This window comes from Carcharodon carcharias (assembly GCF_017639515.1).
Source record: "Carcharodon carcharias isolate sCarCar2 chromosome 38 unlocalized genomic scaffold, sCarCar2.pri SUPER_38_unloc_2, whole genome shotgun sequence".
NCBI lineage: Eukaryota > Metazoa > Chordata > Chondrichthyes > Lamniformes > Lamnidae > Carcharodon > Carcharodon carcharias.
The window spans coordinates 505,071-531,892 of record NW_024470786.1 but is presented as its reverse complement, the minus strand read 5'-3'; the positions used below and the strand labels follow the sequence as shown (position 1 = coordinate 531,892).

General features: G+C 57.1%; 1 protein-coding gene across 2 annotated transcripts in view; it reads left to right on the top strand.

Moving 5' to 3' along the window:
- The window catches only part of LOC121274799 (3-methyl-2-oxobutanoate dehydrogenase [lipoamide] kinase, mitochondrial-like), a 41,874-nt gene that overhangs the window by 4,433 nt on the left and 10,619 nt on the right, over window positions 1-26,822 (top strand). The window contains exons 2-9 of one of the 2 annotated variants that reach the window (XM_041182160.1): window positions 2,292-2,360; window positions 9,340-9,450; window positions 10,717-10,764; window positions 12,627-12,746; window positions 14,882-14,980; window positions 17,468-17,541; window positions 24,211-24,339; window positions 25,332-25,421. In XM_041182160.1, coding sequence (XP_041038094.1) covers window positions 2,292-2,360; window positions 9,340-9,450; window positions 10,717-10,764; window positions 12,627-12,746; window positions 14,882-14,980; window positions 17,468-17,541; window positions 24,211-24,339; window positions 25,332-25,421 — 740 coding nt within the window. The remainder of the gene's footprint in view (window positions 1-2,291; window positions 2,361-9,339; window positions 9,451-10,716; window positions 10,765-12,626; window positions 12,747-14,881; window positions 14,981-17,467; window positions 17,542-24,210; window positions 24,340-25,331; window positions 25,422-26,822) is intronic. The other variant, XM_041182161.1, reaches the window with a different exon arrangement.

The following is a 26,822-nucleotide window of genomic DNA, read 5'->3' as shown; positions in this document are numbered from 1 at the left end:
GCTGAGGGAGAGCCGCACTGTCGGAGGGTCAATACTGAGGGAGCGCTGCACTGTCGGAGGGTCAGTGCTGAGGGAGAGCCGCACTGTCGGAGGGTCAGTGCTGAGGGAGAGCCGCACAGTCGGAGGGTGAGTGCTGAGGGAGAGCCGCACTGTCGGAGGGTCAGTGCTGAGAGAGAGCCGCACTGTCGGAGTGTCAGTACTGAGGGAGAACCACACTGTCGGAGGGTCAGTACTGAGGGAGTGCGGCACTGTCGGAGGGTCAGCGCTGAAGGAGCACCGCATTGTCGGAGGGTCAGCGCTGAGGGAGCGCCGCACTGTCGGAGGTTTGTGCTGAGGGAGCGCCGCGCTGTCGGAGGGTCAGTACTGAGGGAACGCCGCACTGTCGGAAGGTCGGTACTGAGGGAGCACCGCACTGTCGGACGGTCAGTGCTGGGGGGGAGCCGCACTGTCGGAAGGTCAGTACTGCGGGAGAGCCGCACTGTCGGAGGGTCAGTACTGAGGGAGCGCCGCACTGTCGGAGAGTCAGTGTTGAGGGAGAGCCGCACTGTCGGAGAGTCAGCGCTGAGGGAGCGCCGCACTGTCGGAGGGTCAGTACTGAGAGAGCGCCGCACTGTCGGAGGGTCAGTACTGAGGGAGAGCCGCACTGTTGGAGGGACAGTACTGAGGGAGCGCCGCACTGTCGGCGGGTCAGTGCTGAGGGAGTGCCACTCTGTCGGAGGGTCAGTACTGAGGGAGAGGCGCACTGTTGGAGGGTCAGTGCTGAGGGTGAGCCGCACTGTCGGAGTGTCAGTACTGAGGGAGCGCTGCACTGTTGGAGGGTCAGTACTGATGGAGCGCTGCACTGTCGGAGGGTCAGTACTGAGGGAGTGCTGCACTGTCGGAGGGTTAGTGCTGAGGGAGAGCCGCACTGTCGGAGGGTCAGTACTGAGGGAGCGCCGCACTGTCGGAGGGTCAGTGCTGAGGGAGAGCCGCACTGTCGGAGGGTCAGTGCTGAGGGAGAGCCGCACAGTCGGAGGGTGAGTACTGAGGGATAGCCGCACTGTCGGAGGGTCAGTGCTGAGAGAGAGCCGCACTGTCGGAGGGTCAGTGCTGAGAGAGAGCCGCACTGTCAGAGGGTCAGTACTGAGGGAGAACCACACTGTCGGAGGGTCAGTACTGAGGGAGTGCGGCACTGTCGGAGGGTCAGCGCTGAAGGAGCACCGCATTGTCGGAGGGTCAGCGCTGAGGGAGCGCCGCACTGTCGGAGGGTCAGTACTGAGGGAGCTCCGCACTATCGGAGGTTTGTGCTGAGGGAGCGCCGCGCTGTCGGAGGGTCAGTACTGAGGGAACGCCGCACTGTCGGAGGGTCGGTACTGAGGGAGCACCGCACTGTCGGACGGTCAGTGCTGGGGGGCAGCCGCACTGTCGGAGGGTCAGTGCTGAGGGAGAGCCGCACTGTCGGAAGGTCAGTACTGAGGGAGAGCCGCACTGTCGGAGGGTCAGTACTGAGGGAGCGCCGCACTGTCGGAGAGTCAGTGTTGAGGGAGAGCCGCACTGTCGGAGAGTCAGCGCTGAGGGAGCGCCGCACTGTCGGAGGGTCAGTACTGAGAGAGCGCCGCACTGTCGGAGGGTCAGTACTGAGGGAGAGCCGCACTGTTGGAGGGACAGTACTGAGGGAGCGCCGCACTGTTGGAGGGACAGTACTGAGGGAGCGCCGCACTGTCGGCGGGTCAGTGCTGAGGGAGTGCCACTCTGTCGGAGGGTCAGTACTGAGGGAGAGGCGCACTGTCGGAGGGTCAGTGCTGAGGGTGAGCCGCGCTGTCGGAGGGTCAGTGCTGAGGGAGAGACGCACAGTCAGAGGGTCAGTACTGAGGGAGAGCCGCATTGTCGGAGGGTCACTGCTGAGGGAGAGCCGCAGTGTCGAAGGGTCAGTACTGAGGGAGCGCCGCACTGTCGGAGGGTCAGTACTGAGGGAGAGCCGCACTATCGGAGGGTCAGTACTGAGGCAGAGCCACACTGTCAGAGTGTCAGTACTAAGGGAGAGCTGTACTGTCGGAGGATCAGTACTGAGGGAGAGCCGCACTGTCGGGGGGTCAGTGCTGAGGGAGCGCCGCACTGTCGGAGGGTCAGTACTGAGGGAGCGCCGTACTGTCGGAGGGTCTTTACTGAGGGAGTGCCACACTGTCGGAGGGTCAGTACTGAGGGAGCACCGCACTGTCGGAGGGTCAGTGCTGAGGGAGAGCCGCACTCTTGCGGGGGGTATGGAATAGTAATGGATTTGAGATAACCGGTTGCTTGTTCTATCTCTCCAGGCCTCAGTCCGTCTCACTCCTACGACAATGCTGTATGCAGGAAAATCCCCAGATGGAACCCATTTGCTGGTTAGTGGCGATGTGTATGCCTGGTGTGTGTGGATATATCCTTGTGTGAATGTGTCTGCTGGTGCACTGCGTCTCTCTGCATGCTTATGTTGTAAGCGAGAGAGTGGGATTAGACTGGGTGGGATATTAAATGGTGTGGGGAGTGAGGGGGAGAGTGGGATTAGACTGGGTGGGATATTAAAGGGTGCGGGGAGTGAGGGGGTAGTGGGATTAGACTGGGTGGGATATTAAAGGGTGTGGGGAGTGAGGGTGATAAGTGGGATTAGACTGGGTGGGATATTAAAAGGTGTGGGGAGTGAGGGGGAGAGTGGGATTAGACTGGGTGGGATATTAAAGGGTGTGGGGAGTGAGGGGGAGAGTGGGATTAGACTGGGTGGGATATTAAAGGGTGTGGGGAGTGAGGGGGAGAGTGGGATTAGACTGGGTGGGATATTAAAGGGTGTAGGGAGTGAGGGGGAGAGTGGGATTAGACTGGGTGGGATATTAACAGGTATGCGGGGTTTTCTGAAAGACTGGGTGGGATATTAAAAGGTGCGTTGGAGAGTGAGTTTAGACTAGATGGGATTATGAAACGATGTGGGTAGTGAAGGTGAGAGTGGGGTTAGACTGGATGGATTATTAAAGGGCATGGGGATTGAGTGGGAGAGTGGGATTGGACTGGGTGGGATATTAATGGGTATGGGGAGTGAGGGGGAGAGCGGGATTAGAGTGGGTGGGATATTAATGTGTATGGGGAGTGAGGGGAGAGTGTAATTAGACTGGGTGGGATACTAAAGGGTGTGGGGAGTGAGGGGGAGAGTGAAACTCGTTTGGGTGGGATATATAGGGTGTGTGGATGAGGGGCAGAGTGCCACTAGATTGAGTGGGATATTAAAGTGTACGGGGAGTGAGGGGGAGTGTGGGATTAGACTGGGTGGGATATTAAAGGGTGTGGGGAGTGAGGGTGAGAGCGGGAGTAGAAAGGGTGGGGAGGAAGTGAGATTAGATTGGGTGGGAGTAGTGAGATGGAGAGTGGAATTAGGCTGGGATATGAAAGGGTACGGGGAGTAAGGTGAGAGTGTGCGATTGACTGGGTGGAATGGTAAAGAGTGCAGAGAGTGAGGGGGAGAGTGGGATTAGGCTGTGTGGGATATTAAAGGGTGCGGTGGAGAGTGGAATTCGACTGGATGGGATGTTAAATGACATGGAGAGTGAGGGTGAGAGTGGGGTTAGGCTAGGTGGAATATTAAAGGTTTGGGGAGTGAGGGGGAGAGTAAAATTTGACTGGGTGGGATATTAAAGGGTACGGGGAGTGATGGGGAGAGTGGGATTAGACCGGGTTGGATATTAAAGGGTATGGGGAGTGAGGGGGAGAGTGGGATTTGACTGGGTGGGATATTAAAGGGTACGGAGATGAGGGTGTGAGTGGGAGTAGAAAGAGTGGGGAGAAAGTGAGATTAGATTGGGTGGGAGTAGTGAGATCGAGAATGGAATTAGACTGGGATATGAAAGGGTACGGGGAGTAAGGTGAGAGGGTGCGATTGACTGGGTGGGATATTAAAGGGTACGGGGAGTGAGGGGGAAACTGGAATTAGACTTGGTGGGATATTGAAGGGTGCAGGGATTGAGGGGGAGAGTGGGATTAGACTGGGTGGGATAGTAAAGGGTGCAGGGAGTGAGGGGAGCGTAGGATTACACTGGCTGGCATATTAAAGGGTGTGGGGGAGTGTGGGATTAGACTGGGTGGGATATTAAAGGGTACGGGTGAGTATGGGATTAGACTGGGTGGGATATTAAAGGGTGTGGGGAGTGAGGGGGAGAGTAGGTTTACATTGGGTGGGATTTTAAAGTGTGTGGGGTGTGAGTGGGTGACGAATTAGAGTGGGTGGGATATTAAAGGGTACGGGGAGTGATGGGGAGAGTGGGATTAGACCGGGTTGGATGTTAAAGGGTATGGGGAGTGAGGGGGAGAGTGGGATTTGACTGGGTGGGATATTAAAGGGTACGGAGATGAGGGTGTGAGTGGGAGTAGAAAGAGTGGGGAGAAAGTGAGATTAGATTGGGTGGGAGTAGTGAGATCGAGAATGGAATTAGACTGGGATATTAAAGGGTACGGGGAGTAAGGTGAGAGGGTGAGATTGACTGGGTGGGATATTAAAGGGTACGGGGAGTGAGGGGGAAACTGGAATTAGACTTGGTGGGATATTGAAGGGTGCAGGGATTGAGGGGGAGAGTGGGATTAGACTGGGTGGGATAGTAAAGAGTGCAAGGAGTGAGGGGAGCGTAGGATTACACTGGCTGGCATATTAAAGGATGTGGGGGAGTGTGGGATTAGACTGGGTGGGATATTAAAGGGTACGGGTGAGTATGGGATTAGACTGGGTGGGATATTAAAGGGTGTGGGGAGTGAGGGGGAGAGTAGGTTTACATTGGGTGGGATTTTAAAGTGTGTGGGGTGTGAGTGGGTGACGGATTAGAGTGGGTGGGATATTAAAGGGTGCGGGGAGTGAGGGAGAGATTGGGATTGACTGGGTGGGATATTAAAGGGTGCGGGGAATGAGGGGGAGAGTAGGTTTACATTGGGTGGTATTTTAACGGGTGTGGGCTGTGAGTGGGTGACGGATTAGACTGGGTGGGATATTAAAGGGTGCGGGGAGTGAGGGAGAGATTGGGATTAGACTGGGTGAGATATTAAAGGGTGCGGGGAGTGAGGGAAAGATTGGGATTAGACTGGGTGGGATATTAAAGGGTGCGGGGAGTGAGGGAGAGAGCGGGTTTGACTGGGTGGTGTATTAAAGGGTGTGAGGAGTGAGGGAGAGAGTGGGATTGACTGGGTGGTGTATTAAAGTGTGTGGGGAGTGAGGGAGAGATTGGGATTGACTGGGTGGGATATTAAAGGGTGCGGGGAGTGAGGGGGAGAGTGGGATTAGACTGAGTGGGATATTAAAGGGTGCGGGGAGAGTGGGATTAGAATGGTTGGGATATTAAAGGGTGTGGGGAGTGGGGGAGAGAGTGGGATTAGACTGGGTGGGATATTAAAGGGTGCGGGGAGTGAGGGGGAGAGTGGGAGTAGACTGGGTGGGATACTAAAGGGTGCGGGGAGTGAGTGGGAGAGTGGTATTAGACTGGGTGGGATATTAAAGGGTGCGGGGAGTGAGGGAGAGAGTGGGATTAGACTGGGTGGGATATTAAAGGGTGCGGGGAGTGAGGGAGAGAGTGGGATTAGACTGGGTGGGATATTAAAGGGTGTGGGATGTGAGAGGGAGAGAGTGGGATTTGACTGAGTGGGATATTAAAGGGTACGGGGATGAGGGTGAGAGTGGGAGTAGAAAGGGTGGGGAGAAAGTGAGATTAGATTGGGTGGGAGTAGTGAGATCGAGAATGGAATTAGGCTGGGATATAAAAGGGTACGGGGAGTAAGGTGAGAGTGTGCGATTGACTGGGTGGGATATTAAAGGGTACGGGGAGTGAGGCGAGAGTGTGCGATTGACTGGGTGGGATATTAAAGGGTACGGGGAGTGAGGGGGAAACTGGAATTAGACTGGGTGGGATATTAAGGGTGCAGGGATTGAGGGGGAGAGTGGGATTAGACTGGATGTGATATTAAAGGGTGTGGGGAGTGGGGGGGAGAGTGGGATTAGACTGGGTGGGATATTAAAAGGTGCGGGGAGTGAGGGGGAGAGTGGGATTAGATTGGGTGGGATATTAAAGGGTGCAGGGAGTGAGGGGGAGAGTGGGATTAGACTGGGTGGGATATTAAAGAGTACGGGGAGTGAGTGGGAGAGTGGGAGTAGAAAGGGTGGGGGGAAAGTGAGATTAGATTGGGTGGGAGTAGTGAGATGGAGAGTGGAATTAGACTGGGTTATGAAAGGGTACGGGGAGTAAGGCGAGAGAGTGTGATTGACTGGTTGGGTTATTAAAGGGTGTAGCGAGTGAGGGGGAAAGTGGGATTAGGCTGGATGGGATAGTAAAGGGTGCAGGGAGTGAGGGGAGAGTAGGATTACACTGGCTGGCATATTAAAGGGTGTGGGGGAGTGTGGGATTAGACTGGGTGGGATATTAAAGGGTGCAGATGAGTATGGCATTAGATTGGGTGGGATATTAAAGGGTGTGGAGAGTGAGGGGGAGAGTAGGTTGACATTGGGTGGGATTTTAAAGGGTGTGGGGTGTGAGTGGGTGACGGATTAGAGTGGGTGGGATATTAAAGGGTGCGGGGAGTGAGGGAGAGAGCGGGATTGACTGGATGGGGTTTTAAAGGATGTAGGGAGTGAGGGAGAGATTGGGATTGACTGGGTGGGATAATAAAGGTTGTGGGGAGTGAGGGGGAGAGTAGGTTTACATTGGGTGGGATTTTAAAGGGTGTGGGGTGTGAGTGGGTGACGGATTAGACTGGGTGGGATATTAAAGGGTACGGGGAGTGAGGGAGAGATTGGGATTGACTGAGTGGGATATTAAAGGGTGCGGGGAGTGAGGGGGAGAGTGGGATTAGACTGGGTGGTATATTAAAGGGTGCGGGGTGTAAGGGGGAGAGTGGGATTAGACTGGTTGGGATATTAAAGGGTGTGGGGAGTGAGGGGGACACTGGGATTAGACTGGGTGGGATATTAATGGATGCGGGGAGTGAATGGGATTAGACTGGGTGGGATATTAAAAGATGCGGGGAGTGAGGTGGAGAGTGGGATTAGACTGGGTGGGATATTAAAGGGTGTGGGGAATGAGGGAGAGAGTGGGATTAGACTGGTGGGATATTAAACGGTGTGGGGAGTGAGGGGGAGAGTGGCATTAGACTGGGTGGGATATTAAAGGGTGCGGGGAGTGAGGGGGAGAGTGGGATTAGACTGGGTGAGATATTAAAGGGTGCGGGGAGTGAGGGGGAGAGTGGAATTAGACTGGGTTGGATATTAAAGGGTGCGGGGAGTGAGGGGGAGAGCGGGATTAGACTGGATGGGATATTAAAGGGTGTGGGGAATGAGGGGGAAAGTGGGATTAGACTGTGTGGGACATTAAAGGGTGCGGGGATGAGGGTGAGAGTGGGATTAGACTGAGTGGGATATTAAAGGGTGTGGGGAGAGTGGGATTAGACTGGGTGGGATATTAAAGGGTGTGGGGAGTGAGTGGGATTAGACTGGGTGGGATATTAAAGGGTGTGGGGAGTGAGGGAGAGAGTTGGATTAGACTGGGTGGGATATTAAAGGGTGTGGGCAGTGAGTGGGATTAGACTGGGTGGGATATTAAAGGTTGTGGGGAGTGAGTGGGAGAGTGGGATTACACTGGGTGGGATATTTAAGGGTGTGGGGAGTGAGGGGGAGAGTGGGATTAGACTGGGTGGGATATTAAAGGGTACAGGGAGTGAGGGGGAGAGTGGGATTAGACCGGGTTGGATATTAAAGGGTGCGGGGAGTGAGGGGGAGAGTGGGATTAGACTGGGTGGATATTAAAGGGAGCGGGGAGTGAGGGGGAGAGTGGGATTTGACTGGGTGGGATATTAAAGGGTGTGGGGAGTGAGGGGGAGAGTGGGATTTGACTGAGTGGGATATTAAAGGGTACGGGGAGTGAGGGGGAGAGTGGGATTAGACTGGGTTGGATATTAAAGGGTGCGGGGAGTGAGGGCGAGAGTGGGATTAGACTGTGTGGGATATTAAAGGGTGCGGGGAGTGAGGGGGAGAGTGGGATTAGACTGGGTGGGATAATAAAGGGTGCGGGGAGTGAGGGGGAGAGTGGGATTAGACTGGGTGGGATATTAAAGGGTGTGGGATATGAGAGGGAGAGAGTGGGTTTAGATTGGGTGGGATATTAAAGGGTGCGGGGAGAGTGGGATTAGACTGGGTGGGATATTAAAGGGTGCGGGGAGTGAGGGCGAGAGTGGGATTAGACTGAGTGGGATATTAAAGGGTGCGGGGAGAGTGGGATTAGACTGGGTGGGATATTAAAGGGTGTGGGGAGCGAGGGGGAGAGTTGGATTAGACTGGGTGGGATATTAAAGTGTGTGGCGAGTGAGGGGGAGAGTGGGATTAGACTGGGTGGGATATTAAAGGTTGTGGGGAGTGAGGGGGAGAGTGGGATTTTACTGGGTGGGATATTAAAGGGAGCGGGGAGTGAGGGGGAGAGTGGGATTTGACTGGGTGGGATATTAAAGGGTACAGGGAATGAGGGGGAGAGTGGGATTTGACTGAGTGGGATATTAAAGGGTACGGGGAGTGAGGGGGAGAGTGGGATTAGACTGGGTTGGATATTAAACGGTGCGGGGAGTGAGGGCGAGAGTGGGATTAGACTGAGTGGGATATTAAAGGGTGCGGGGAGAGTGGGATTAGACTGGGTGGGATATTAAAGGGTGTGGGGAGTGAGGGAGAGAGTGGGATTAGACTGGGTGGGATACTAAAGGGTGCGGGGAGTGAGGGGGAGAGTGGGATTAGACTGGGTGGGATATTAAAGGGTGTGGGATATGAGAGGGAGAGAGTGGGTTTAGATTGGGTGGGATATTAAAGGGTGCGGGGAGTGAGGGGGAGAGTGGGATTAGACTGGGTGGGATATTAAAGGGTGCGGGGAGTGAGGGCGAGAGTGGGATTAGACTGAGTGCGATATTAAAGGGTGCGGGGAGAGTGGGATTAGACTGGGTGGGATATTAAAGGGTGTGGGGAGCGAGAGAAAGAGTTGGATTAGACTGGGTGGGATATTAAAGTGTGTGGCGAGTGAGGGGGAGAGTGGGATTAGACTGGGTGGGATATTAAAGTGTGTGGGGATTGAGGGGGAGAGTGGGATTAGACTGGGTGGGATATTAAAGGGTGTGGGGAGTGAGGGGGAGAGCGGGATTAGACTGGGTGTGATATTAAAGGGTGCGGGGAGAGTGGGATTAGACTGGGTGGGATATTAAAGGGTGCGGGGAGAGTGGGATTAGACTGGGTGGGATATTAAAGGGTGCGGGGAGAGCGGGATTAGACTGGGTGCTCTGTGCTGCTGTCAGATTTGTCTGTAATCCTCTTCCTGTACTCTCTCTGTGTAGAAGAGTGCCCGCTACCTTCTCAAAGAGTTACCCGTCCGTATCGCCCATCGGATAAAGAGCATCCGGAACCTTCCCTTCATCTTGGGCTGTAACCCGACCATTCTGCAGGTGGTGAGTGTCACTGATCACCCTCGAACCCCCTGAGAGGGCAGTCTGAGCAGCTCGTTCAGACTCTTCCAGGGTTAAACCTGTGACGCGCTCAGCACCGCCTGAGGCGCTTTATCCGCGTTGCTGTACTCCTGAAGTGTCGTCCCTGTTGTAGTGTTGGAGGCCTGGCAGCCGATGGGTGCACAGCAAGCTCCCACCAGCAGCAGCGTGATAATCAGCTGTGTGTTTGTTGTGTGATGCTGACTGAGAGATAATTAATTGTCCCAGGGCACCGACAGAAACCCCTCAGCTGTTGTCTGAAAAGTCCCCATGCAAACTGTTACGCCACATTGAGAGGGTGGACCGAGTACTCTGTATACTGTCGCAACCGATATACGCCACTGCTGACGGTGCTGCGCTCCCTCGGCGCCGACCCTCCGACAGTGCGGCACTCCCTCTGTACTGACCCTCCGACAGTGCGGCGCTCCTTCAGCACTGACCCTCCGACAGTGCGGCGCTCCCTCAGTGCTGACCCTCCGACAGTGCAGCTCTCTCTCAGCACTGACCCTCCGAAAGTGCGGCGCTCCCTCAGCGCTGACCCTCCGACAGTGCGGCGCTCCTTCAGCACTGACCCTCCGACAGTGCGGCTCTCCCTCAGCACTGACCCTCAGACAGTGCTGCTCTCCCTCAGCACTGACGCTCCGACAGTGCGGCACTCCCTCAGCACTGACCCTCCGACAGTGCGGCTCTACTTCAGCGCTGACCCTCCGACAGTGCAGCACTCCCTCAGCGCTGACCCTCCGACAGTGCGGCGCTCCCCCGGCACTGACCCTCCGACAGTGCAGCGCTCCCTCAGCATTGACCCTCCAACAGTGCAGCGCTCCCTCAGCACTCACCCTCCGACAGTGCGGCTCTCCCTCAGCACTGAACCTCCGACAGTGCGGCACTCCCTCAGTACTGACCCTCCGACAGTGCGGCGCTCCCTCAGTACTGACCCTCCGACAGTGCGCGCTCCTCTGGCACTGACCCTCCGACAGTCCTGCGCTCCCTCAGTACTGACCCTTCCCGACGCTGCGGCACTCCCTCAGCACTCTTGCCCCCAATGGGGCGGCGTTCCCTCTGCACTCACACCCCCGACGGTGCTGCGCTGTCTTGGGGCCCAGTCCCCCCTCTAGTGTAAGGGAAACACTGGCCATCGCACTGATATCCCTACCAGTCCGCGTCAGGGGAAGCCTCTCCCCTTTCTTGTGTTAATTTATCTCTCTTTTGTCTTCCCACCTCCTTCTGCAGCACGAGTTATACATTCGAGCCTTCCAGAAGCTCAGTGAGTTTCCTCCGGTGAGTAAAGCCCTCGTTATTCAGTGGCGCTGGTGCGCGGCCTGGTTTTCCCCCTCCCTGCCCGGGGCCTGGATCGTTTGCGGCGCGTTTTTTTGCCCACCCTTTGTGGCATTGCTCCTGGTGCGAGGCGCTCGCTCCTCCGCACCGGCGGCATGTTCTGTTCGGTGTCTCGGCATGAGGGGCTTTACCGCATTCGAGACGCACCCGGACCACACCCGTCGCGGAGCCTCTGCTTGCCCAAGGAGGAACACCCCCCCCCCGCACCCCACTCACGCCAGACATGCACCTGAAATGTCCACTTGCTCGCACCACCAGGCGCGCTGCAGCAACTCCCCCAAGTCTGCTCCGCGCCCGACGTCGCCTTGAGGCAGAGGCCTCCTGAACACCTTTCAACTAAAACAAAACCCCCTCAACTCAAATCTTTCGGGGGGACGGGGGTGAAAATTGTGTCCCGTTGGATCTGAAAGCGAGCACCGACAGGAAATCGGATCAGAGCGTAAATAAACGTAGCGCCGAATTATCACTTTTTTTTTAAACCTTCGTTTCGTCCGTAAAGTCACCTTCTTAGCCAACGTTAACTTCGGCCAGGCAGAGCGAAGGCAGCTGGCTACAGGGCGCAACCTCCTTTAGCCGAACGCCCAAAAACTCGGCCGCCTTGTTTTCGAGCTAAGCGGTTGAAGCCTGGAGTTGAACTGGAGCTAAGCAATTAGTTTGCGGTTTTTTTTTTGGTCGTTTGTTCCTTCACGCGATGTGGGGTCCCTGCTGGCTGGGCCCAGCATTTGTTGCCCCGCCCCCAATTGCCCCTTGACCCGGGTGACTTGCTCGGGCCATTTCGGAGCCACTGTGCTGCCCGGAGTCTCGCCCAGACCGGGTAAGGATGGCGGATTTCGTTCCCTTAATAGGACCTCAGCGAACCAGAAGGGTTTTTTTTTTGTTAAACCACCATCGCCCAGTAGTCACATGGTCACCCTCACTGAAACTCGCTTGGTAGCTCCAGGTTTATGGATGGAGTTTAAATTCCACCGGCTGCCATGGTGGGATTTGAACCCATTTGTTTTCAAAAATTCATTCACGAAGATGAGGGCGTCTCTGGCCGGGCCCAGGCTTTTCTGCCCAAACCTAATTGCCCCTCGAGAAGGTGGTGGGGGTGAGCCGCTGCAGTCCCCGTGTGGCGTAGGTACACCCATGGCGCTGTTAGAGAGGGAGTTCCCAGGATTTGGACCCAGCGACAGTGAAGTAACGGCCGATATATTTCCAAGTCGGGATGGTGAGGGGCTCAAGAGGGGAACTTCCAGGTGGTGGGTGTTCCCCATGTGTCTGCTGCCCTTGTCCTTCTAGAAGGTAGAGGTCGTGGGTTTGGGCGGCGCTGTCGAAGGAGCCTTGGTGAGTTGCTGCAGTGCATCTTGTAGATGGTACACACACTGCTGCTACTGTGCGTCGGTGGTGGGTGGCGCTGTCGAAGGAGCCTTGGCGAGTTGCTGCAGAGGGCTCTTGCGGACGGACAGACGCGCGCAGCGAGGGGCATTCCCGACTTCGGAAGTGGCTCGGCCCTTCCTTCCGCATTCTGTCCTGAACCCGTCCCGGTATTCCTGACTCAGCGCCATGCGGACACCACCTTGTGCGGCGCGTGCTGGGGAACGTTGGCTCGAGGCGCGAGGGAATCCGGCGTTGGCGTGACCCGGGTAAACCCAGCCGCGGCGGCGGGGTTGGGTGGGGGGGTGGGAGTCGTAAGAGTGACCGCGAAACTGCTGGGTTGTTAGCGGATTGGTTGGGGTGGAGGGGGTGTGGGGGGGAACCGAATGTGTCTGCTCATGCGTGTGTGTGTGTGTGACTCTCCATCTCCCTTTCCCTCCCTCCCCCAGATTAAGAACAGCGAGGTGGAGGGGCAGTACTGCCGGTTGCTGCAGCAGCTCCTGGACGACCACAAGGACGTGGTCACCCTCCTGGCTGAGGGCTTCCGAGAGAGCCGCAGGCACGTCAAGGTGAGCGTTTTGTCCGTGGGAACCCGGCCTGGCGTTGCTCGTTCAGAATCGGGGGTAGGTTACAGTGAGATCGCAGGCGGGCCTCCGGGGATTGTAACATTTAAAGGCACAGGATGTTCCGATGCTTGTGGGCGTTGGTTCTGGCCTAGTTCCAAGGGTGGGGCCCTCTTGGGAGTGTTTGCGTAGGTCACCAGATCAGTTCAAGGGTCAGTGGCCGGCTCTGCTTGAGGCAGTCGGTTGGTGACAGTCTGCCCGGCAACAAGTGCCACGGAGACATAGAGGAACAGAAACAGGCTCCAGTTCAGTTAAGTTAAAGGAAGTGCTGTGGGGAGCACACTTTAAGTGAAGAGGGCCCGTTGGGGCAATTGTACCCCTTTGGGGCAGTGGTGCTCTGCTTGGGTGAAACAACCTCTGCGTCCACCCTGTCAAACCCCTTCAGTATCGTGTAGGTTTCAATGAGATCGCCTCTCATTCTTCTAAACTCCAGAGAATACAGACCCAACTTACTCAGCCCCCCCTCGTCCCAGGGACCAATTGGGTGAACCTTTACTGACCCGCCTCCCAACGCAAGGATATCCTTCCTTAAACATGGAGATCAAAACTGCGCACAGTGTTCCAGGTGTGGTCTCACCACAACCCTGTACAATTATAGCAAGACTTCCTTATCCCTGTACTTCAGTCCCCTTGCCAGAAAGGCCAACACCGCCATTTCCCTTCCTGGTTTCTTGCTGTACCTGCATGCTAACTTTCTGTGCCCCTTGTACAACTCCACCCAAGTCCCTCTGAACATTAACATTTCCAAGTTTCACATTTTGTAAAATATTCTGGTTTTCCATCCTTACGAGCAAAGTGAATAACCTCACACGTCCCCACAAACTACCCCGCCTGCCATCTTGTTACCCCCTTGCTTCAGCTGCCTGTATCTCTTCGCAGCCTCCACCGTCTTGCTAGGACTGAGATGGGAGGTGGGGACTGTCTGTGTCTCATCCCATGACTCCACGGCTCACAACACACATATCGATGATTTCTCCAGCTCGCTTGTGCGGCCGAATCTGTGCTTTACCTGTGAATCTCTGAATGACCGCTCAGTGTTCAGGTGTCTTCAATAACCAACAACAATTATTAGTTTATTATATGACCAGACTTGTCTAGTAGAAAGGCAAAGCTTATTAACATACAGTACGGAATACGAATAATCTTTTTAAGTACCCTAACTCTTTCACACCAAAAAGTAATAATAAAATTAAGTGGAGGAATTTTGCCAAAGGATTAAGAGTCAATGGTTCGAGGGAAAGGGATAGTGATGGAGTCCTTGAAACGGTGTCTGTTGAAGGGTCATGAGGACTCGAAACGTCAACTCTTTTCTTCTCCGCCGATGCTGCCAGACCTGCTGAGTTTTTCCAGGTAATTCTGTTTCTGTTCTGGGTCGTATGGTTGTTCTCTCGGTGCCGGTCTGCGAAACAATCCATGACTCTTGCGCCACCTTTCGGGTGGGTTTCGAGGAGAACTCGTAGTCAGTCTATTTCAGAAGGTAAAGCAACTTCCAGTCACTTTCCTGCTTCGGGATTGCGTCTGGAGCTTCAGGAGCTGCTGTCTTTACTCAAGCGGTTGGTCCTTCGTGTTTTCTCCCCAAAGTAAAACCAGCCGACCAGCTTTTAAAACCCAGTTTCCCCGGTGTGGTTTTTTGTATATATCAAAGCCGTAAACCACCACGTGACCCTTTTGTAAACAGTCCAATGGGGTCAAGGGGTCTCCAGCTTCGTTAAAGCTGCTTAAGTACCTTTTCATGTAAAATGCTGTCCTTTCCAGGAACAGCAGCTACCACAGTCCCCGGCATGAATCCTTTAAGGGACAGGGTCTTTTTTTAAAAACGCAATTCCTTCCGAAATGTTCCCGGTCCCCGAAGATGAACCATTTTCATGATTCAAGGGTTTGTGACAACATGAAGCCTGGGGAGGGATTTTCAGACTTGGTTAGCCACTCACACACCCAGCATGGATCCGAGGGGGGGAGGGCGGAGACAGTTGAGTGGTGGAGCTGTGGGGGCCGGAGTGTTGGGTGCAGTAATTCCGCCTCTCTTGCTCACCGAGCGGTATTCTCCCCCCCCCCCCCCCCCCCCCCCCCCCTCTTTTCAGGACGAGGCAGTGATTCGCTTTTTCCTGGACAAGACTTTGACATCACGGCTGGGTATGCGAATGTTGGCGACTCACCACCTCGCGCTGCACGAGGACAGGGTAAGCGGAGCAACGTCCAGGCGATGGCCGAGCGCGGGGTAACAGGCCGGACTGTACTCCCACTGTCCACACAATCCCACTGTCCACACAATCCCAACGGACCCAAACCCCTTCCCGTCCACTCCCACTGTACACAATCCCAATGGACCCAAACCCCTTCCCGTTCAATCCCACTGTACACAATCCCAATGGACCCAAACCCCTTCCCGTCCACTCCCACTGTACACAATCCCAATGGACCCAAACCCCTTCCCATTCACTCCCACTGTACACAATCCCAATGGACCCAAACCCCTTCCCGTTCAATCCCACTGTGCACAATCCCAATGGACCGAAACCCCTTTCTGTTCGCTCCCACTGTACACAATCCCAATGGACCCAAATCCCTTCCCGTTCACTCTCATTGTACACAATCCCAGTGGACACAAACCCCTTCCCGTTCACTCCCACTGTACACAGTCCCAATGGACCCAAACCCCTTCTCGTTCACTCCCACTGTAAACAATCCCAATGGACCCAAACCCTTTCCCGTTCACTCCCACTGTACACAATCCCAATGGACCCAAACCCCTTCCTGTTCACTCCCACTGTACACAATCCCAATGGACCCAAACCCCTTCCCGTTCACTCCCATTGTACACAATCCTAATGTACCCAAACCCCTTCCCGTTCACTCCCATTGTACACATCCCAATGTACCCAAACCCTTTCCCGTTCACTCCCACTGTACACAATCCCAATGGACCCAAACCCCTTCCCGTTCAATCCCACTGTACACAATCCCAGTGGACCCAAACCCCTTCCCGTCCACTCCCACTGTACACAATCCCAATGGACCCAAACTCCTTCCTGTTCACTCCCACTGTGCACAATCCCAATGGACCCAAACCCCTTCCCGTTCAATCCCACTGTACACAATCCCAATGGACCCAAACCCCTTCCCGTTCACTCCCACTATACACAATCCCAATGGACCCAAACCCCTTCTCATTCACTCCCACTGTACACAATCCCAATGGACCCAAATCCCTTCCCGTTCACTCCCACCGTATACAATCCCAATGGACCCAAACCCCTTCCTGTTCACTCCCACTGTACACAATCCCAGTGGACCCAAACCCCTTCCCGTTCACTCTCATTGTACACAATCCCAGTGGACACAAACCCCTTCCCGTTCACTCCCACTGTACAAAATCCCAATGGACCCAAACCCTTTCCCGTTCACTCCCACTGTACACAATCCCAATGGACCCAAACCCCTTCCTGTTCACTCCCACTGTACACAATCCCAATGGACCCAAACCCCTTCCCGTTCACTCCCATTGTACACAATCCTAATGTACCCAAACCCTTTCCCGTTCATTCCCATTGTACACAATCCCAATGGACCCAAACCCCTTCCCGTTCACTCCCATTGTACACAATCCTAATGTACCCAAACCCCTTCCCGTTCGCTCCCACTGTACACAATCCCAATGGACCCAAACCCCTTCCTGCTCACTCCCACTGTACACAATCCCAATGGACCCAAACCCTTTCCCGTTCACTCCCACTGTACACAATCCCAGTGGACCCAAACCCTTTCCCGTTCACTCCCACTGTACACAATCCCAATGGACCCAAACCCTTTCCCGTTCACTCCCACTGTACACAATCCCAGTGGACCCAAACCCCTTCCCGTTCACTCCCATTGTACACAATCCCAATGGACCCAAACCCCTTCCCGGAGTTGACATGACTGTGTCACGCTTGATAGTGGTTTCGGCTTGTTCAGTTTGGTGGTGTTTGAGTGAATCCAGTTGCTACACTCCTAGTTTTTCGTTAATCCTCTTGATGTTGGTCCCGTAGAGCTGCCCCCACCAGCACTCCCCCCAACCACCCGAGCTTTCTCTCCTCCCCCCTCCCCTTCCCCCCAACCAACCGAGCCACCCCCGACACCCGGAGAGCGGGAACGGCCCAGGCCTCACCAGGCCTCGTGTCGGGTCAGCCGCCCTCATCCCCGGGTGGCGGTCTGGTAGGTTGACTGGTGGCACACCGCAGAGAGCCAAAATAGGGCTGGGGTTCCTGCTCAAATTCGCTTTCCCAATGGGCGCACACACACACACACACACACACACACACACACACACACACACACACACACACAGACACACACACACACACACACACACACACACACACACACACACACACACACACACACACCCCCCCCCCCCACCACCGACCCAACACACTGCCGCAAAACTTCGCGTGACGAGGCCTCCCGTAGTTCAATAGCTGACACCTCCTCCACACTCCCGACGGAATGAGGGGGTGGAAGTGCCGACAGCGCCGGCAGCTGATGGGGAGTTGGGGGGGGCAGACAAAATCGAGCCGCCTGACAGCACAGCGAGGTATTGGCGATCTGCGACTCCGGCACCCGATGGTCTCCTGTTCTCCTAACCTCTCCCCCCCCCCCCACCCGCACCGATGTCTCCTTCCTTCCAGCCTGACTTCGTTGGAATCATCTGTACCCGCCTGTCTCCCAAGAAGATCATCGAGAAGTGGGTGGACTTTGCCAGGTAACGAGGGCGATGATCGGAAGAGGGGGGGAGGGGGTGGGTGGGTGTGTGTGTCGGAGCGGAGCGGCATCGGCGAGAGAGAGAGAGAGCTTATGGCGTGTTGTGTGAGAGGGGGTGGGGGGGGTGTGGGTGTGACAGAGAGCGGCGTCGGCAAGAGAGAGAGAGCCTATGGCGTGTTGTGTGAGAGGGGGTGGGGGGGTGTGGGTGTGTGTGCGACAGACAGAGCGGCGTCGGCAAGAGAGAGAGAGCCTATGGCGTGTTGTGTGAGAGGGGGTGGGGGGGTGTGGGTGTGTGTGAGACAGACAGAGCGGCATCGGCAAGAGAGAGAGAGAGAGCCTATGGCGTGTTGTGTGAGAGGTGGTGGGGGGGTGTGGGTGTGTGTGTGACGGAGCTGCGTCGGCGAGAGAGAGAGAGAGAGAGCCTATGGCGTGTTGTGTGAGAGGGGGGTGGGGGGGGGTGTGGGTGTGTGTGTGACGGAGCGGCGTCGGCGAGAGAGAGAGAGAGAGAGCCTCTGGCGTGTTGTATGAGAGGGGGCGGGGGGGGGTGTGGGTGTGTGTGTGATGGAGCGGCGTCGGCGAGAGAGAGAGCCTGTGGCGTGTTGAGTGAGGGGAGGCGGGGGGGGGTGGTGTGGGTGTGTGTGTGTGTGACGGAGCGGCGTCGGCAAGAGAGAGAGAGCCTATGGCGTGTTGTGTGAGAGGGGGGTGGGGGGGTGTGTGTGTGTGTGAGAGACAGAGCAGCGTCGGCGAGAGAGAGAGAGCCTATGGCATGTTGTGTGAGAGGGGGGTGGGGGGTGTGTGTGTGTGTGAGAGACAGAGCGGCGTCGGCGAGAGAGAGAGAGCCTATGGCGTGTTGTGTGAGAGGGGGCGGGGGGGGGTGTGGGTGTGTGTGTGACGAAGCGGCGTCGGCGAGAGAGAGAGAGCCTATGGCGTGTTGTGTGAGAGGGGGCGGGGGGAGGTGTGGGTGTGTGTGTGACGGAGCGGCGTCGGCGAGAGAGAGAGAGCCTATGGCGTGTTGTGTGAGAGGGGGTGGGGGGGGTGTGGGTGTGTGTGTGACGGAGCGGCGTCGGCGAGAGAGAGAGAGAGCCTCTGGCGTGTTGTGTGAGAGGGGGCGGGGGGGGTGTGGGTGTGTGTGTGTGTGACGGAGCGGCGTCGGCGAGAGTGAGAGAGCCTCTGGCGTGTTGTGTGAGAGGGGGCGGGGGGGGTGTGGGGCGGGTGTGTGACGGAGCGGCGTCGGCGAGAGAGAGAGAGCCTGTGGCGTGTTGTGTGAGAGGGGGGCGGGGGGGGGGGGATGTGGGTGTGTGTGTGAGAGACAGACAGAGCGGCGTCGGCGAGAGAGAGAGAGCCTATGGCGTGTTTGTGAGAGGGGGTTGGGGGGGGGGTGTGTGTGTGTGACGGAGCGGCGTCGGCGAGAGAGAGAGCCTGTGGCGTGTTGTGTGAGAGGCGGGGGGGGGGGGGGTGTGGGTGTGTGTGTGAAGGAGCGGCGTCGGCGAGAGAGAGAGAGCCTGTGGCGTGTCGTGTGAGAGGGGGCGGGGGGGGTGTGGGTGTGTGTGTGTGTGACGGAGCGGCGTCGGCGGCGAGAGAGAGAGAGCCTCTGGCGTGTTGTGTGAGAGGGGGCGGGGGGGGGTGTGGGTGTGTGTGTGAGAGACAGACAGAGCGGCGTCGGCGAGAGAGAGAGAGCCTATGGCGTGTTTGTGAGAGGGGGTTGGGGGGTGGGGGGCGTGTGTGTGTGACGGAGCGGCGTCGGCGAGAGAGAGAGAGCCTGTGGCGTGTTGTGTGAGAGGCGGGGGGGGTGTGGGTGTGTGTGTGACGGAGCGGCGTCGGCGAGAGAGAGAGAGCCTGTGGCGTGTTGTGTGAGTGGGGGGCAGGGGGGGGGGAGGTGTGGGTGTGTGTGTGAGAGACAGACAGAGCGGCGTCGGCGAGAGAGAGAGAGAGCCTATGGCGTGTTTGTGAGAGGGGGTTGGGGGGGGGGTGTGTGTGTGTGACGGAGCGGCGTCGGCGAGAGAGAGAGAGAGCCTGTGGCGTGTTGTGTGAGAGGCGGGGGGGTGTGGGTGTGTGTGTGACAGAGCGGCGTCGGCGAGAGAGAGAGAGCCTGTGGCGTGTTGTGTGAGAGGCGGGGGGGGTGTGGGTGTGTATGTGACGGAGCGGCGTCGGCGAGAGAGAGAGAGCCTCTGGCGTGTTGTGTGAGAAGGGGGCGGGGGGGGGTGTGTGTGTGTGTGTGACGGAGCGGCGTCGGCGAGAGAGAGAGAGAGAGCCTCTGGCGTGTTGTGTGAGACGGGGGCGGGGGGGGGGCTGTGGGTGTACGAGGGAGGTGGTGGTGGCAGAGGAGGGGCTGCTTTCTGCCTCCCGCCGTTGCTCACACTAAGCTCGGGGCCAGCGAACGATTTAACGCCTCTAGCCCAGTGGTTCCGTGCCAGGGGCTGAAAGGGAGAGCGACAGCGAGAGTGAACCAAAACGTGGCCACCAGGACAAAGCCGACCAAGGCCCGGCGTCTGGGATCGGCCGGACCTCTACCGGTGGTGGGGGGGTTGGATGGTGGGGTTTGGGGGGGGCGGGGGCAACGCGTATCCCTAGGGCGGAGGTAGGCGCGTTCTCCTTAGACAAGGGGACCAGGGACGATCGGCAGCAGATGGCGATGTGGAACTCGAAGCATCGAGCGCATCAGCCACGGCCTCGTTTGAGTGGCGAAGCAGGCTCGATGGGCCGAATGGCCTAGTTTTCCCCCCATTTCGTTTGAGCGTAGGCGGCGGTTTGTGGGCGTTGGCGCACGGCAAGATGGTGCTGCGCAGACACGCCGGCGTTCGATATCTCCGTGTCGGATGGTTCCGGCTCGACATCATTGAGCAGGAGTGTTGTACCGGAGACACAAGGGGGCGGGAGCACGGGGGGCTACTTGCTGCTGTGTCTCGGTGGGAGAGAGAGATGGAGGTTCAGACACTGGGGGAGAGAGAGATGGAGGTTCAGACACTGGCGGAGAGAGAGATGGAGGTTCAGACACTGGCGGAGAGAGAGATGGAGGTTCAGACACTGGTGGAGAGAGAGATGGAGGTTCAGACACTGGGGGAGAGAGAGATGGAGGTTCAGACACTGGCGGAGAGAGATGGAGGTTCAGACACTGGCGGAGAGAGATGGAGGTTCAGACACTGGGGGAGAGAGAGGTGGAGGTTCAGACACTGGCGGGGAGAGAGATGGAGGTTCAGACACTGGCGGGGAGAGAGATGGAGGTTGAGACACGGGGGGAGAGAGAGGCGGAGGTTGAGACACGGGGGGAGAGAGAGGCGGAGGTTGAGACACGGGGAGAGAGAGAGAGGCGGAGGTTGAGACACGGGGAGAGAGAGAGAGAGGTGGAGGTTGAGACACGGGGAGAGAGAGAGGTGGAGGTTGAGACACGGCGGTGGGGGAGAGAGAGGCGGAGGTTGAGACACGAGGAGAGAGAGAAGTGGAGGTTGAGACACGGGGAGAGAGAGAGAGAGAGGCGGAGGTTGAGACACGGAGAGAGAGAAGTGGAGGTTGAGACACGGGGAGAGAGAGAGAGAGGCGGAGGTTGAGACACGGGGGGAGAGAGAGGCGGAGGTTGAGACACGGGGAGAGAGAGAGGCGGAGGTTGAGACACGGGGGAGAGAGAGGTGGAGGTTGAGACACGGGGAGAGAGAGAGAGAGAGAGGTGGAGGTTGAGACACGGGGAGAGAGAGAGGTGGAAGTTGAGACACGGGGAGAGAGAGAGAGGCGGAGGTTGAGACACGGGGGGAGAGAGAGGCGGAGGTTGAGACACGGGGGAGAGAGAGGCGGAGGTTGAGACACGGGGGAGAGAGAGGCGGAGGTTGAGACACGGGGGAGAGAGAGGCGGAGGTTGAGACACGGGGAGAGAGAGAGGCGGAGGTTGAGACACGGTGGGAGAGAGAGGTGGAGGTTGAGACACGGGGGGGGGTGGAGAGAGAGGTGGAGGTTGAGACACGGTGGGGGAGAGAGAGAGGCGGAGGTTGAGACATGGAGAGAGAGAGAGAGGCGGAGGTTGAGACACGGAGAGAGAGAGAGAGAGGCGGAGGTTGAGACACGGGGGGAGAGAGAGAGGCGGAGGTTGAGACACGGGGGTAGAGAGAGAGGCGGAGGTTGAGACACGGGGAGAGAGAGAGGCGGAGGTTGAGACACGAGGAGAGAGAGGCGGAGGTTGAGACACGAGGAGAGAGAGGCGGAGGTTGAGACACGAGGAGAGAGAGGCGGAGGTTGAGACACGAGGAGAGAGAGGCGGAGGTTGAGACACGAGGAGAGAGAGGCGGAGGTTGAGACACGAGGAGAGAGAGGCGGAGGTTGAGACACGGGGAGAGAGGCGGAGGCTGAGACACGGGGAGAGAGAGAGAGAAGCGGAGGTTGAGACACGGGGAGAGAGAGAGAGAGGCGGAGGTTGAGACACGGGGAGAGAGAGAGAGAGGCGGAGGTTGAGACACGGCGGTGGGAGAGAGAGGCGGAGGTTGAGACACGGCGGTGGGAGAGAGAGGCGGAGGTTGAGACACGGCGGTGGGGGAGAGAGAGGCGGAGGTTGAGACATGGCGGTGGGAGAGAGAGGCGGAGGTTGAGACACGGCGGTGGGGGAGAGAGAGGCGGAGGTTGAGACACGGCGGTGGGGGAGAGAGAGGCGGAGGTTGAGACACAGTGGTGGGGGAGAGAGAGGCGGAGGTTGAGACACGGTGGTGGGGGAGAGAGAGGCGGAGGTTGAGACACAGCGGTGGGGGAGAGAGAGGCGGAGGTTGAGACACGGAGAGAGAGAGAGAGAGGCGGAGGTTGAGACACGGTGGTGGGGGAGAGAGAGGCAGAGGTTGAGACACGGCGGTGGGGGAGAGAGAGGCGGAGGTTGAGACACGGAGAGAGAGAGAGAGAGGCGGAGGTTGAGACACGGTGGTGGGGGAGAGAGAGGCAGAGGTTGAGACACGGCGGTGGGGGAGAGAGAGGCAGAGGTTGAGACACGGCGGTGGGGGAGAGAGAGGCGGAGGTTGAGACACGGTGGTGGGGGAGAGAGAGGCGGAGGTTGAGACACGGTGGTGGGGGAGAGAGAGGCAGAGGTTGAGACACGGCGGTGGGGGAGAGAGAGGCGGAGGTTGAGACACGGGGAGAGAGAGAGGCGGAGGTTGAGACATGGCGGTGGGGGAGAGAGAGGCAGAGGTTGAGACACGGGGAGGGAGAGAGGTGGAGGTTGAGACACGGCGGTGGGAGAGAGAGGCGGAGGTTGAGACACGGGGAGGGAGAGAGAGAGGCGGAGGTTGAGACACGGGGAGAGAGAGAGAGAGGCGGAGGTTGAGACACGGGGAGAGAGAGAGAGAGGCGGAGGTTGAGACATGGCGGTGGGGAGAGAGAGGCAGAGGTTGAGACACGGCGGTGGGGGAGAGAGAGGCGGAGGTTGAGACATGGCGGTGGGAGAGAGAGGCGGAGGTTGAGACACGGGGAGAGAGAGAGAGAGAGAGGTGGAGGTTGAGACATGGCGGTGGGAGAGAGAGAGGCATTCAAATCGGGATAAGGGGACCCGGGGTGAAGTTGAGTTTGGCGATCTTTACATTCTGTCATGGGATGTGGGCCGTCGCTGGCAAGGTCAGCATTTGCTGCCCGTCCCTAATTGCCCTTGAATTGGGTGACCCGCTCGGGCCATATCTGCCAGAGGGGCAGTTAACTAGTCAACCACGTGGCTGTGGGTCTGGAGTCATATGGAGGCCAGACCGGGTAAGGAGGGCAGATTTCCTTCCCTCACGGACATGGGTGAACCCAGCTGGGCATCTTGCTACAATCGATATTTGTTTCGTGGTCGTGGGGACCGAGACTCGCGCTTCAATTCCAGATCTCAAAAAATAAATTAAATTTATCAATCATTCCACCCGGTGCCGTGGTAGGATTGGAGCCCAAGACCCTGGAGCATCAGTCTGGGCCTCTAGGCTACCAGTCTGGTGACGTTTGTTTCGATGGGCGTGGGAGGAGTGCGCTGTCTGCCTCTCGCCCCGCCACTCCCTGGGTCACAACGTCAATGTAAACGATTCCTCCCGCTAGCTTTGTAGCCCAGCACGTGCTTTCCCTACGAACCTCAGAATGACCACTCAGTGACCGGGTTTCTTCAGCAAACAACACAATTCGGTGCCAGGTTTCAACTGAAGTGGGGCCAGTCGGCTCTGACCGGTCAAAGCATTGCCATGAGGAATGCACCAACGAATGGCTGTCCCCCTCCAAGCTTCGGTTCAGTCGGAAGAGGCGCAACGCGGGGGACGTGCTCCTCCTCCTCCGCTCGGCGCGAGCGAGCGGAGGGCTTGAAACGGATCGTAGAGGCTGAAACCCTCAACTCGCTTAAAAGGAGGTGCACCGTATGTGCCGTGACCCGCGGGCCAGAGGCTCGTTTGTCGGTCGGCACGGACAGGATGGGCCGAGCAGGCACGGCCGCCAATGTTGGAGCGAGGGGAAATAGTCAGGAGGGTGCGGGTGCGGGTGCCGGGAGGCGTGGGGATGCTGGAACCGGACGAGCGCCAGGGAACCTCGGGCCTTAACCAGAGTTAGCGGGGAGTGGAGCAGCCGAGGTACGAGGGAGGTGGGCAGGGAAAGGGGGAGCTGGCAATGCCTCTTGGGGGCAGCTGGAATGCCAGGCTTTGCTCTGATTTCAGGTGCGCGCTGACTGACCTCCTGGCTTCTGTCTGTCTTCCAGGCGCCTGTGTGAGCACAAGTACGGGAACGCTCCCCGCGTCCGGATCAGTGGGCATGTGGCGGCAAGATTCCCTTACATTCCAATGCCCCTCGACTACATCCTCCCCGAGCTGCTGAAAAACGCAATGAGGTCAGAGAGCCGTCTGTCTTAGCGCACTGTGACACCCGGTCCCAGAGGGGGAAAGGACAGTGTATCTAACGCACTGTGACACCCGGTCCCAGAGGGGGAAAGGACAGTGTATCTAACGCACTGTGACACCTGGTCCCAGAGGGGGAAAGGACAGTGTATCTAACGCACTGTGACACCCGGTCCCAGAGGGGGAAAGGACAGTGTATCTAACGCACTGTGACACCTGGTCCCAGAGGGGGAAAGGACAGTATATCTAACGCACTGTGACACCCGGTCCCAGAGGGGGAAAGGACAGTGTATCTAACGCACTGTGACACCCGGTCCCAGAGGGGGAAAGGACAGTGTATCTAACGCACTGTGACACCCGGTCCCAGAGGGGGAAAGGACAGTGTATCTAACGCACTGTGACACCTGGTCCCAGAGGGGGAAAGGACAGTGTATCTAACGCACTGTGACACCCGGTCCCAGAGGGGGAAAGGACAGTGTATCTAACGCACTGTGACACCAGGTCCCAGAGGGGGAAAGGACAGTGTATCTAACGCACTGTGACACCCCGTCCCAGAGGGGGAAAGGAGAGTGTATCTAACGCACTGTTAGGCACTACATGGTTTCCTGCTTGATGTCCCTTGCTTCCACTCGGGTTGCTGGCTAGTTGGAGGCCCCTCTACCCAGCCTCCTTCAGGTGAGTGAAAGTGCCCCATCTGAGTGAAGCATGCGGGTGATACCAGCTGCTGGAAGTGTGGGTTCCTCCCCCCACCCTCTCTCTGTATCGGAACTGAACGATCGGGGTGGAGGACCCCGAGGGTGAAATTCACCGTCCCGATGCAGCAGCTCTTCGGGTGTCTGCCCCCTGCAAGGCTCGTGCGTCGCGCAGGGGTCGATGCCCCTGAGGGAAATTTCCTGCTGCCTCTTAACCGGGGCGTGGGGGAGGGAGCGACTGGGTGCAGGCGGCGTGAGGAAGACCTAATCGTCGTGTCTTGTCGGTTCCCCAGGGCCACCATGGAGAGTCACCTCGACACACCGTACAATGTGCCGGACATCGTGGTGACGATCGCCAATAACGACATCGACTTCATCATCCGGTAAGAATCCGCATCGAACCTGTCTCCGTTTCCCCCCACTGTGCAGGATCTCCAGCAGGTGTCCTACTCTGAAATGCTGATGTTCGAGGGGACCTGGGTGATCCCAAGGCAGTTGGTGAAGTGTGAAACTGGACCCAAGTGCTTCTGACAATAGGTTTGTTGACAGAACGCAGCATTACGTATGTCTGCTTCCTACCTACCAACTCTCGTGTCCCGGCAATCTCCCTTTATAAGTGCTCTTGGTACTTAATTCAAAAATGTTCCTCACCTCTGTAAATTAACCTGTGACCTATGCACCAGAAAACGACAATGGCAAACTCAGCCCCTGTCAACCCCGTAAAGACCTCCTTACTAACATCTGGAGGCTTGTGCCAAAATTGGGAGAGCCGTCTCCGTAGACTAGTCAAACAACAGCCCAACCTACTCATCCTTACGGAATTGTAACCTTATAGATAATGTCCCAGACACCACCATCATCGTCCCTGGGTGTATGTGTCCTGTCCCGCTGGCAGGACAAACTCACCAGAAGTGTTGGCACAGTGGCATACAAGTCACAATGCAGTTGCCCCGGGAGTCCTCAAGATCAACCCTGGACCCCTTGAAGCCTCGTGGCATCAGGTCAAACATGGGCAAGGAAACCCCCTTCTGATTACCACCCACTGCCCCCCCCCCCCCAGCTGATGAATCAGTGCTCCTCCATGTTGAACACCAATTGGAGGAAGCACTGAGGCTGGCGAGGGCACAGAATGTACTCTGGGTGGGGGACTTCAATGTCCGTCACCAAGAGTGGCTCGGTAGCACCAGTACAGACTGAGTCCTAAAGGAGAAAGCTGCTACACTGGGTCTGCGGCAAGGGGTGAGGGAACCAACAAGAGGGAAAGGCCGACTCGACCTCATCCTCACTGACCTGCCTGCCGCAGATGCCTCTGTCCATGACAGTGTTGGTAGGAGTGACCACCGCACTTGTCCTTGTGGAGACTAAGTCCCGTCTTCACATTCAGTATACCCTACATCGTGTTGTATCTGAATGCAAGTAGAGTTCGAAACGAAACAGATGAACTGATAGCGCAAATAGAAATAAATAAGTACAATCTGATAGACATTTCAGAGGCATGGCTACAAGATGACAAAGATTGGGACCTGAATGTTGACGGGTACTTGACATTTAGGAAGGACGGGAAGCTAGGAGTAGCTGGAGGGGCGGCTCTGTTAATTAGTGAAGGTATTAGCACATTAGAGAGGGCTGATCAAAGTTCAGGACACCAGTGGTTTGGGTTGAGATGAGAAGCGAAGGCAAAAAGTCACTTGTGGCCCCTTAATTGTAACTCCCCGGTTGGACAGAGTATAAAGAGAGAAGTGATGGGAGCTCGTCAGAAAAGTACGGCGATAATCATGGGGTAT